A 12,036-nucleotide genomic window follows, 5' to 3' on the forward strand; every position below is an offset into this window, starting at 1 on the left:
GGTCCAGGCAGCGGGCGGTCGAGGGGGCCATTCAGCCTGACTGCCTGTCTCTCTTGCGTGGCTACGTTTGCACCAGGGTATCCCTGGAGATGGAGCACGCGGTGTCCACGGGTACGCTGGAGGCCTTTCGCGAAAGATGGGCACCGCAGGGACTGGAGTGCATCATCACCCCCTGGCAACCAAATTTTAATTTGATTGGTAAGGCTTGCTGAAACATTTTTAGTTAGCTTGCAGTTTCTAGTTATGCCCCTTTTAACAAGGGGGCACTTGGTTTCATTGTATAATTCAAAAGAGTTGTAAATGCCTTAGAATGTGGTTGAACCCTCCCACACATATGATGGGTTGGTCCAACCCCCCCCCCCCCCCCAGTAAAACTACATGGATTGGGCCAATGGGCCCCGGAGGATTCTGGGTGATCAGTGTCATGTGGCTCCCAGAACGCGGCGGGAAGGAAATGTTTAACGGGATGGCGGTTGAGTCGATCGGGAGGACGCTGGCGGACGTGTCGAAGCCGCTGAAGGAGCGTTTCCGGGCGCTGTTTACCCTCCGCAACCTGGGCGGCTCGGCCGCCATCGACTGGATCTCCAGAGCGTTTGACGACGAGTCGGCGCTGCTGAAGCACGAACTGGCTTACTGCCTGGGGCAGATGCAGGACGAGCGCGCCATTCCCGTGCTGACCCAGGTGCTGCAGGACCGCGGCCAGGAGCCCATGGTCCGGCATGAAGCAGGTGAGGCGCCAGGGCCCTGACCCTGGCAACACCGCCAGGCGGCAAATCTGCTCTTTGAAATAGCAATCAACCACATTATAGATGGGCCGTTTTGGGCTTCCTTCCAACTACATTAAGAAAGCAAATGGCATGTTGGCCTTCATAACGAGGGGATTTGAGTACAGGGCCTTGGTGAGGCCACACCTGGAGTATTGTGTACAATTTTGGTCTCCTAACTTGAGGAAGGACATTCTTGCTATTGAGGGAGTGCAGCGAAGGTTCACCAGACTGATTCCCGGGATGGTGGGACTGACATATCAAGAAAGACTGGATCAACTGGGCTTGTATTCACTGGAGTTCAGAAGAATGAGAGGGGATCTCATAGAAATGTTTAAAATTCTGACGGGTTTAGACCGGTTAGATGCAGGAAGAATGTTCCCAATGTTGGGGAAGTCCAGAACCAGGGGTCAGTCTAAGGATAAGGGGTAAGCCATTTAGGACTGAGATGAGGAGAAACTTCTTCACCCAGAGAGTGGTGAACCTGTGGAATTCTCTACCACAGAAAGTTGTTGAGGTCAATTCACTAAATATATTCAAAAAGGAGTTGGATGTAGTCCTTATTACTAGGGGGATCAAGGGGTATGGCGAGAAAGCAGGAATAGGGTACTGAAGTTGCGTGTTCAGCCATGAACTCATTGAATGGCGGTGCAGGTTCGAAGGGCCGAATGGCCTACTCCTGCACCTATTTTCTATGTTTCTACATAACTATTGAAAATGAGGAAAAGGCGATTGGCATGTTGCAAGGGTCTGGAGTGCAGGGGCAAGGAAGTCTTACTTTCATTGCACAAGGCTTTGGTGAGACCACACCTGGGAGGTGATCTCATTGAAACATATAAGATTCTGAGGGAGATTGACTGGGTAGCTGCTGAGAGGCTGCTTTCCCTGCCTGGAGAGTCTAGAAGCAGGGAGCATGGTCTCAAGATAAGGGGCTGGCCATTTAGAATCATTGAATCATAAAACATTATGACTGAGGCTGAGATGAAAAGGAATTTCTCAGAGTTGTGAATCTTTGGAATTCTCTACCCCAAAGAGCTGTGGATGCTGAGTTGTTGAGTATATTCAAGACTGAGATCGATAGATTTTTGGGCACTAAGGGAATCAAGGGATATGGGGATAGGGCAGGAAAGTGGAGTTGAGGTCGAAGATCAGCCATGCTATTATTGAATAGCAGAGCAGATTCGAGGGGCCATATAGCCTATTCCTGCTCCTAATTCTTATGTTCTTTAGAGGTCAAATTCTGTTTGATCGCTCCTGTGCAGTGCCTTGGGATGTTTTACTACATTAAAGGCACTAACTAAATGCAAGTTGTTCCTACATTACAACAGTGAATATACTTGAAAAGTACTTCATTGGCTGTAAAGCACTTTGGGAATGGAATTGAAAGGTGCTATATAATCTTCTAGTGCGTGTAGTTACACTGTGTCTGGGGTTGACAGACCTGAGGTAGGGTGATTTTATTTCAGAATATATAAAGGGGTGGATCTGTTGTGAGCAAATATATGTTGTGACTCTGGTTCCTGTGCAACTATCTATCTATTCACCTGCGTCTGTATATGTACTGGTTACATTTTTAATGTTCAGAATCTCTTGGATTCTCAGTTACCATTAAAAATTCTGATTAAATGGACAATGTGGGGGACTTCATAGTTTACAACAGATAACATGAGAACTTCCCAAAGTGTTTTCCTGCCCACAAGGTACTTTTTAAAACATAGTCGCTGTTGTTGTAAAAAAGAAAGAAAGACTTGCATTTTATACAGCGCATGAAGCCGCATCAATTGCAAAATCTGGGCCAATGTGTTTGTTCAGATTGCTAAACATACAAATATATGAAAATGACAGACAAGTAAAGACGCATTAATCAATCTAGCCAGTCCCATATAATTGTAGTGCCTGGCGCATCACAATACAGACACTCCCCATCTGCCTGGAGCCATGTAATATCCAGGGAGAGGTGAAAAAACAGATACAAACTCTGAGCCAATTCGGAAAAACGCCTGGAAAATTCCTTTGATCCCTTAAGGTGCGCAAAACTAGTCTAGGAGATCGCATAGACCCTAATCTATATCGGATACCTCCTGCTTGTCATTATTTTATAAACCTCAATCAAATTACCACAGTCTACACTTGTCTAAAGTATACAGACCCACCTCTTTGAGCCTATCTGGGAAACTAAGGTGTTTCAAACTGAGAATTAATCTTGTGGCCCCCCTCTGCACATTTTTCAGAGTCTCAATATCCCCCACAATGTGAGGAGAACAAAACTGGACACACTATTCAAACTGAGACCTAACCAAGGTCTTGTACAAGGACAAAATGATTTGCTTTATTTTATAGTGAACTTTCCAATGATTACACCCAAGAACAATTGTTGCTTCAGCTATAGCTTCACAGCATTGGTCACGAACCTTTAGGAAAACATACACATCTATTTCTTTCACTATTTATTTGTTTTAATTCTGTTGCCTGTAGAGTGTAAATGTATTTGTTTTTTTATCTGTCCACGTGCATAACACTACTTTTCTAAGTTAACCAGCATTTGCCAAACATGGACCCATTTTTTTTAACACATCTAGATCTGCTTTCAATAGTTGAGCATCCTGTAAGTGTCAGCAGTACCTCAGTGGGTAGCACACTCTCGTCTGAGTCAGAAGGTTGTGGGTTCAAACCCCATTCCAGAGACTTGGGCATATAATCTAGGTTGACATTCCAATGCAGTACTGAGGGAATGCTGGGCTGTCAGAGGTGCCTGATAACTGGTCTCCAAGCAGATTCAGATCTTTTGACTACAATTTTCTGCCTGTGGTCATTCAGCCTATTCACTATCCACTGCAGCAGATAACCACTGAACATCCAAACTAATTTGTTTTTTCTGGGAACTATTTTCATTGAATTTTTTTTGTTATGCTGTTATTTCAGGTGAGGCATTGGGAGCTATCGGAAAACCAGAGGTCCTTGAAACATTGAGATATTACTCTCGTGATCCTGTGATAGAAGTAAGAATCTTTTACATCATATTACAGAGGCCTGTTTTAATTTTCAACAGATCATGCATTGCCAGCATGCATTGCTTTAAAAAGAATGAACTTTAAAATGTACACTATAATTTTCTTGTAAAAAAAATAGTAAGTCACTGACAGCTTTTTAGTTTGCGTTATTCATGCCTTCAATTTCACTGAGTGGATGGTAGATTAGTTTGCTCTTAATGTAAAGTAAAACTAATTAATTCTTCTGAAGCTAATAAAATCCAATAATGCCTCTTCTGTTTAGCTAGGTAGCAGTATAGTATATATTTAAATTGTTGTTTCCTCCCCCCCCCCCCCCCCCTCCCATGTGCAAATCATGGGCTTGGTCCCATTTATTACCACTCTCTGATGTGTGTAGATCAGAGTGACCAATCTTTCGAAGCTTAAAAGCTGGAAAAGAAACTTGTTTTTGGGAAAAAGCCACGAGAGTTTCAGCCCTTTTATGTTACAGCTTGGGAAGGTGACTTGGTTATTGGCTGGTTCAATTCATCCCCTAGCAAAGAAAGGGTACAGGAGATAAAGACCTGATTGCTATGAAATGGGTTTGGTGGTAGGAGTAGCTAATGGGTTTATGGATAGTTTGATGTAAAATGCCCTCTTGGTATATTATGTCCTCCCCTAGTATTGCAGCCAAGCCGCAGTTCTAGGTCATACATTTGTTGCAGAGTTTGGTGCTTTGTTGAGCCTCACAGCTTCAGAACTATTTTTTATAGAAAAGTAGTGCTGGAATAGTGATATTTATGTAACATAAGAACATAACAAATAGGAACAGGAATAGGCCATTCGGCCCCTTGAGCCTGCTCTGCCATTCAATATCATGGCTGATCTACCCGCAACTCCACTTTCCTGCACTATCCCCATATCCCTTGATTCCCTTAATATCCAAACATATATTGATCACGGTCTTGAATATACTCAACGACTGCGCCTCCACAGCCCTCTGGGGTAGAGATTTTTAAAGATTCGCCACCTTCTGAGTGAAGAAGTTTCTCCTCATCTCATTCCTAAATGGCCGACCCCTTATTCTGAGACTGTGACCCCTGGTTCTAGATTCTAGCCAGAGGAAACATCCTTCCTGCATTGACCCTGTCAAGCCCTGTAAGAATTTTGTATGTTTCAATGAGATCACGTCTCATTCTTCTTAACTCTAGAGAATATAGGCCGAGTCTACTCAATCTCTCCTCATAGGACAATCCCCCATCTCAGGAATCTGTCTGGTGAACCTTTGTTGTACTCCCTCCATCGGCAAGTATATCCTTCCTTGGGTAAGGAGGCCAAAACTGTACACAATACTCCAGGTGTGGTTTCACCAGGGCCCTATATAATTGCAATAAGACATCTTTACTCTTGTACTCAAATCGTCTTGTAATACAGGCCAACACACAATTTGCTTTCTTAATTGCTTGCTGTACCTGCATGTTAACTTAGTGATTTGTGTACAAGAACATCCATTTCCCTCAACACCAACATTTTCCAATCTCTCTCCATTTGAAAAGTACTCTGCTTTTCTACTTTTTCTACCAAAGTGGATAACTTCATATTTTTCCACATTATATTCCATTTGCCATGTTCCTACCCATTCACTTAGCCTGTCTATAATCCCCTTGAAGCCTCTTTGCATCTTCCTTACAACTTACATTCCCACCTCTCCTTTGTCTTCTCTTCGCCCACCACACACTATTACCGTTGTTGAACTTTCCTACCCAACGGGAACGATTTCACTTCTTAATGGGCTTCAAAAGTGTCATGCTGACCTGTTTGATCTGCCAGCAAGGACCTGATTTAACAGCTGTTGTCTTTTTGTTACTGGATCCCGATTGGGAGCTATTGATTCAAGTTTCTTACTGGTCAAGTTTACAGCAGTACACAATTGCGAAATGCATGTCCTGATCTGTGTTCAGTTGGATGATCTCAGCCAGGGCAACATGGAACACTGCCTCAGACTAAGGAGGAAAAATAAATTTAAGCCAGTGTTCCCACATCTGAATGCTATCCAGTGACCACAGTAAAGCACGAGATCTGAAACCACATTTTTGAATTGCTTGTGTTCAGTGCACATGTTTCAATTTCCAGAAGAATCTTCATGATGTATTTCAAATTCAGGTGCGTTTGCATCAGCTGGTCCAAATGAATGATGCAATTAGATCTCTAGAATTTGGGAAAGTTATCAGCTTTACACAGTCCTGCTTATTGATCTATCTATAGCAATGGCAGAACGTTTCTCTAATAGTAATGTGGCTTTCTAAATAAAAGTTCCAATACAAGGTTTCAAGAATTTCTTTCACAGAGCAGTCATCAGACACAGTAAGCAAAAGTACTGCTGGCTGAGGCTTGTGCTCAACATCACAAGACTTCACCAATGTAAGTTTTAAATACATAAGCAAGGAGGCAAAGATACATTTATATGTCATTGGTTAGACTATAGTTGGATTATTGTGTCTGCTTTGGTTGACCCATTATAGAAGGGGTATTCGAGCCATGGAAAAGCTGCAATTTAGATTTACAAGGACAATATCTGTCACAGACTGACAGCACATCATTCTGATGAGAGTCTAGTAAAAAACAAAGCTTTTTAGTATGTTCACTAAACAGAGAAGGTTAGATCTAATAGCAGCTGTAGGGCAGTGTGCTCACAATTCAACTGCCGAGATCCCATATCTGCATCGACAGGTGATGTTTGAGTTGGGTCTTGTGGTGCTGCTGGAATCTGAATCTATAGCTATGGATATGAGTGAGTATGAGAGCAAAGCCCTGTTTGTACTCATGTTGGTGGGGGGGGGGGGGGAGAAAGTAGAAATGGAGAGAGAGAGAACACAACGTATTCTCAAGTTGCTGTTTGTCAACAAAAAGTTGGTGATTTTTATGTTGGGGGGGGAAAAAGTACAAAATTGTGGTCTTCATCTTGGCAAACGAAGACGACCCCTTTAGGGCTGTTTTACTACCATTACAGAAAGTATCAGCCCCAGCAGTAATATACCCAATAGATCAACAAGGTGCTGGCCGAATCCAATAACTTATGGCAGTTTATTTTGATGGAATATAAAAAAGAAAGTGAAGACCACTGTTTTAGGGAGACTGGATAGTTTGAATTTATTTTTGATATCTCACAATCTGATTAAGTGGCTTGCCTACATTTCTTTTAAATGGTTAATTTATATTGCACTTTTTAGGTTGCTGAAACTTGCCAGCTGGCAGTTAAACGAATTGAATGGCTTCAGAACAGCAAAGACCAGAGTGAAAGCCAATACTCTTCAATTGATCCTGCACCCCCAGCTCTGGAGAAGGATATTAAAAAGTTGAGGGAAACTCTCCTGGATGAATCCTTGCCCTTATTCGACAGATATAGAGCAATGTTTGCCCTGCGGAATATTGGCAGTAAAGAAGCAGTCCTGGCTTTAGGAGATGGTACGTATTATCAAGTTTGTTTGGTCATATCATATCATTAATTACAGTTAGAATTTAGGGCTAGTATATCAAAGTGACATGGTGGATCATTTTCTTGCCTCTAAATCAGAATGTTGTGGGTTCAAGCCTCACTTTAGAAACCTGAGCACATAATCTAGGCTGACGTTCCAGTGCAGTACTGTGGGAGGGCTGCGCTGCTGGCGGTACCGTCTTTCGAATGAGACGTTAAACTGAGGCCTTGTCTGGCTTCTCGAAGACATAAAACATCCCATGGCACTATTCAACAACAAAAAAGCTGGGGAGTCCTCCCAGTGTCCTGGCCAACATTTATCACTCGACCAACATCCCCAAAACAAATTATTGTCATTTATTTCACACTGTTATTTGAACCTAGCTGTGCCCAGATTTGCTGCTATATTTCTGTACATTACAACAGTGACTACACTTCAAATGTATTTTATTGTCTGTGAAATGGTTTGGGATGTCCTGAGATTGTGAAAGGCGCTATGTAAATGCAATTTTTTCCTTGCTTCCTGTCAATATTTTTGCATACTATTTATTTTCTTACCCCATGTCTTACCCCATTATTTTATCAAAATCTTGGGAATAAGACATAAGATATGATGATTCAACTACTTATTGTAAACATTCCTATTGCTTTTGACAGTTTAGGCATCTTCTGATCAGTTCCAGGCCACTCTGATCTAAATATATAAGATTCCCTGTTGAGCTGCTCTAAGACGAGGCTATAGTTAGTGGAGCAGCTTTTTCCTACAATGGAGATCTAAGTGCAAAATAGCAGATCTCCATCAGGCTGGAATAATAACACTTTTACCAGACACAAATTGTGCAGATACTTTTATCAAAAAAATACCTATTTCCCCAAATGCCTATCCTCTTTAACAAAGTGCAGCATAGTTTAGGTCAGTTGATTTCATAAAATGGTTACAGCACTGAAGAAGGCCATTCGGCCCGTCGAGCCCGTGCCAACTCTCAGCTAGTCCCACTCCCCTGCCGTTTCCCCGTAACTCCGCAAATATTTTTCCTTCAGATTTTCCTTGGTTTAAGAATGTTTCACGATTTGAATATGAAGAATAAAATAGCAATATTTTAATCCATCATGGAGAAGTGGATGAATTAATATGCAGAAACTTTTAATCTGCAATGAGATAGTTGGAGGAGTAATGCGGATATGTATTAGTGGAACATTGGACTTGATCTTTTTATGTAAAAAATGGCAACGAAAAATTCAAACTGACACATATTACAGTATCTGAAGTCTAAATTGGGTTGCAACTTTTAAGGTGAACAGAGTAACGTTGTCCTGTATACCGCTGCCACATTAAAGTAGATGAAGCACCTCAACCAAATTACTAGCAGATGAAAATTAGGCCAATTTATAATCATTTAATATTAGAGCATTAGTTGTGTGTGTGAGGGGGGAGGAAATCTAGTATTCTTTCTCCCAAGCTACACTAACAGCTACTTAAGGAAGCAGGATTCTGGTAGGTTCGCTAGCATTCTGGTTTGAAACATTTTAATGTCAGTAGCTATAATCACATTTCAGGGTGCTGTTTACTGTTGCTTGCAGACAAAATATAGAAAACTTATCTGTTTGCATAGGCTTTAGAAAAATATGCCCACAGTGAAGCAGGAAATTGGCTTATTATTCATGCAGCACTATAGGCGACTTTCCAGGCTTAGATGTGCCAGGACTTCTAAATAGGATCTTAATATATAGGTTGTACCTCTCCATTCCGGGACTCTGGTCCGGCATCATTCCCGGCGGGGGGGTCGCAACCCGCGCTGTGTCCTGGGGCTGGCTGCTCCTCGTCTCCCCGCTGCCTCCAGTGTTCCCTCCTTGGTCGGGTCAGCGCGGAGAGGGAATGAGGAGCGCGGCGGCTGACTGAGGTGCTGAAGCTGGGCCTGAGAAATGCTGCACAGTAGGCTTCTGCACAGCGCATGCACAGAACGCGGCCGGGTCGTTGTCAGCAGTACCCGGTAAGTGTAGGATACTGCTGACAACGCTTGGGTCGGCATGACCTCCCGTGGTCTGGAAAATTCTCTGGTCCGGCACTGGTCAGGTCCCAAGGGTGCGGACTGGAGAGGTACAACTGTAATTTGATTTGCGTTTGGATGGTGAACTGTAACTTGTGCATTTTCCCCTCCAGGTTTACAGTGTAGCAGTGCCTTGTTTCGACACGAAATTGGCTATGTCTTTGGTCAGATGCAGCATGATGCCAGCATTCCACAACTAATAACAGCATTGAAAAAACTGGATGAAAGTCCTATGGTGCGTCATGAGTGTGCAGAAGCTTTAGGATCCATTGCCAAAGAGCCATGTATGCAAGTATTGAAAGAATACCTACATGATGGGGAACGCGTTGTGAAAGAGAGCTGTGAGGTGGCACTGGACATGCTTGAGTATGAAAACAGCCCAGAGTTTCAGTATGCAGATGGATTGAGTAAATTGCAAAAAAGCTGAGTCAGATAATTCAACATTGTCTTAACAGAACTTATCTTAAACTGCTGAAAGTCTGTTGAAAGTGAACGGGACTTGACGTTTTGAACACATAATTCCCAGAGGTCGTAACTTTCTCCAGTATCAAAGTTATGTATTTTCTGATGCCGTTCTTTCTGCAGAGTGTTTAATTCTAAATAATGTAGTAAAATCTGTAATGAAATAGCTGTACATCAAGCTTTATTTATCTTGTGCCTAACTTATTAATAATCCAAAATGCTTACACTGTATGAAATGCATGGTTCCGGATCAATCTTCTAAAAGGATTTTATTTGGATTTTGTTATGTTAACTTTAGAAGACTGTACATGTGAAGTCCAAAATCATACTTGCACCAGCAATTTTAGCAATGTTGCGTAAGCTGTCCGACCAATCTTGCAGGTGAACACATCAGACCTGCCAAGTGTTGTTCGATGGGAGCATATATCCTCCTTTGGTTTAAAACTGTATTCAAAACATTTTAGAATTCTTGTTGTTCCTGCTGATCAAGGAAATATTACAAATTATATTTATGATGTTGACAACTCTAACATGGATGTATAAACCTCTTTCTTTTATACTGGTCAGTTTCTGTAATATAGGGCCCAAGTTTCGGGCCACGCCTAGAACAGCGCAGCCCCGACCTGGACGCCCGTTTATCGCGCCACAAAGTGCGCCTAAAAAAAAATTCCAGATTCTCCAGCTCCCTGCAGGTCCTCTGGCCCTCGGCGCGGCGCAGCACGAGCTGTGGGGGGCGGAGCTAGGTCCCTGCACTGAAAACAGTAGCTCCAGGCGCCCAAAACTGTGGGAGGGGCCCGAAGCATGCAGACCCTAGCCCTGGCCGAATGGCCTCACTGGGGCTACATGCATAAGGCTGCCTCCCACGCCCAGCTCCTGCTTCCTCCTGACACGACCCCCGCCCCCGACCGTGACACCAACCTGACCTCCACCCCCGACATGAACCGTCTCCTTTCCTCCCCCCCCACCCCTCTCCCCCCCACCCCACCCTCTCCTTCTCCCCCCCCCCCACCCACCACCCTCTCCTTCTCCTTCCCCACCCCCCACCCTCTCCTTCCCCCCCCACCCTCTCCTTCTCCTTCCCCCCCCCCACCCCCACCCTCTCCTTCTCCTCCCCCCCACCCTCTCCTTCTCCTCCCCCCCACCCTCTCCTTCTCCTCCCCCCCACCCTCTCCTTCTCCTCCCCCCCACCCTCTCCTTCTCCTCCCCCCCACCCACTCCTTCTCCTCCCCCCCACCCTCTCCTTCTCCTCCCCCCCACCCTCTCCTTCTCCTCCCCCCCACCCTCTCCTTCTCCTCCCCCCCACCCTCTCCTTCTCCTCCCCCCCACCCTCTCCTTCTCCTCCTCCCCCCCCCTCCTTCTCCTCCCCCCCCCCACCCTCTCCTTCTCCTCCTCTCCCCCCCCACCCTCTCCTTCTCCTCCCCCCCCACCCTCTCCTTCTCCTCCTCCCCCCCCACCCTCTCCTTCTCCTCCCCCCCACCCTCTCCTTCTCCTCTCCCCCCCCACCCTCTCCTTCTCCTCTCCCCCCCCACCCTCTCCTTCTCCTCTCCCCCCCCCCACCCTCTCCTTCTCCTCTCCCCCCCCCCCACCCTCTCCTTCTCCTCTCCCCCCCCCCACCCTCTCCTTCTCCTCTCCCCCCCACCCTCTCCTTCTCCTCTCCCCCCCCACCCTCTCCTTCTCCTCTCCCCCCCCACCCTCTCCTTCTCCTCTCCCCCCCCCACCCTCTCCTTCTCCTCTCCCCCCCCCCACCCTCTCCTTCTCCTCTCCCCCCCCCACCCTCTCCTTCTCCTCCCCCCCCCACCCTCTCCTTCTCCTCTCCCCCCCCACCCTCTCCTTCTCCTCCCCCCCCCACCCTCTCCTTCTCCTCCCCCCCCCCACCCTCTCCTTCTCCTCCCCCCCCCCACCCTCTCCTTTCCCCCCCCCACCCTCTCCTTTCCCCCCCCACCCTCTCCTTCCCCCCCACCCTCTCCTTTCCCCCCCCCACCCTCTCCTTTCCCCCCCCCACCCTCTCCTTTCCCCCCCCCCCACCCTCTCCTTTCCCCCCCCCACCCTCTCCTTTCCCCCCCCCCACCCTCTCCTTTCCCCCCCCCCACCCTCTCCTTCCCCCCCCACCCTCTCCTTCCCCCCCCCACCCTCTCCTTCCCCCCCCCCACCCTCTCCTTCCCCCCCCCCCACCCTCTCCTTTCCCCCCCCCACCCTCTCCTTCCCCCCCCCCCACCCTCTCCTTCCCCCCCCCCCACCCTCTCCCTCTCCCCCCTCTTCCCCCCCCTCTTCCTTCCCCCCCCCTCTCCTTCTCCCCCCCCCCCCCACCCTCTCCTTCT

At 46.3% G+C, this 12,036-nt stretch overlaps 1 protein-coding gene across 1 annotated transcript; it reads left to right on the forward strand.

Annotated features, from left to right (window-relative positions):
* Positions 1-439: 439 nt before the first annotated feature.
* Positions 440-10,248, forward strand: dohh (deoxyhypusine hydroxylase/monooxygenase). The gene is made up of 4 exons (XM_070860831.1): positions 440-728; positions 3,687-3,763; positions 6,964-7,198; positions 9,370-10,248. The coding sequence occupies exons 1-4, from the start codon at positions 455-457 to the stop codon at positions 9,681-9,683; spliced, it is 900 nt and encodes a 299-aa protein (XP_070716932.1). The 5' UTR covers positions 440-454; the 3' UTR covers positions 9,684-10,248.
* Positions 10,249-12,036: the final 1,788 nt, after the last annotated feature.

This window comes from Pristiophorus japonicus, chromosome 18 (assembly GCF_044704955.1).
Source record: "Pristiophorus japonicus isolate sPriJap1 chromosome 18, sPriJap1.hap1, whole genome shotgun sequence".
Lineage (NCBI taxonomy): Eukaryota > Metazoa > Chordata > Chondrichthyes > Pristiophoridae > Pristiophorus > Pristiophorus japonicus.

What these genes read in the sequence shown, in the direction of transcription:
- dohh (XM_070860831.1), top strand. Translation starts at nt 455, where the DNA reads ATGTTTAACGGGATGGCGGTTGAGTCGATCGGGAGGACGCTGGCGGAC. An exon ending in CATGGTCCGGCATGAAGCAG is followed by an intron (nt 729 to 3,686) that starts GTGAGGCGCCAG and finishes CTGTTATTTCAG; the next exon opens with GTGAGGCATTGGGAGCTATC. An exon ending in CTCGTGATCCTGTGATAGAA is followed by an intron (nt 3,764 to 6,963) that starts GTAAGAATCTTT and finishes TGCACTTTTTAG; the next exon opens with GTTGCTGAAACTTGCCAGCT.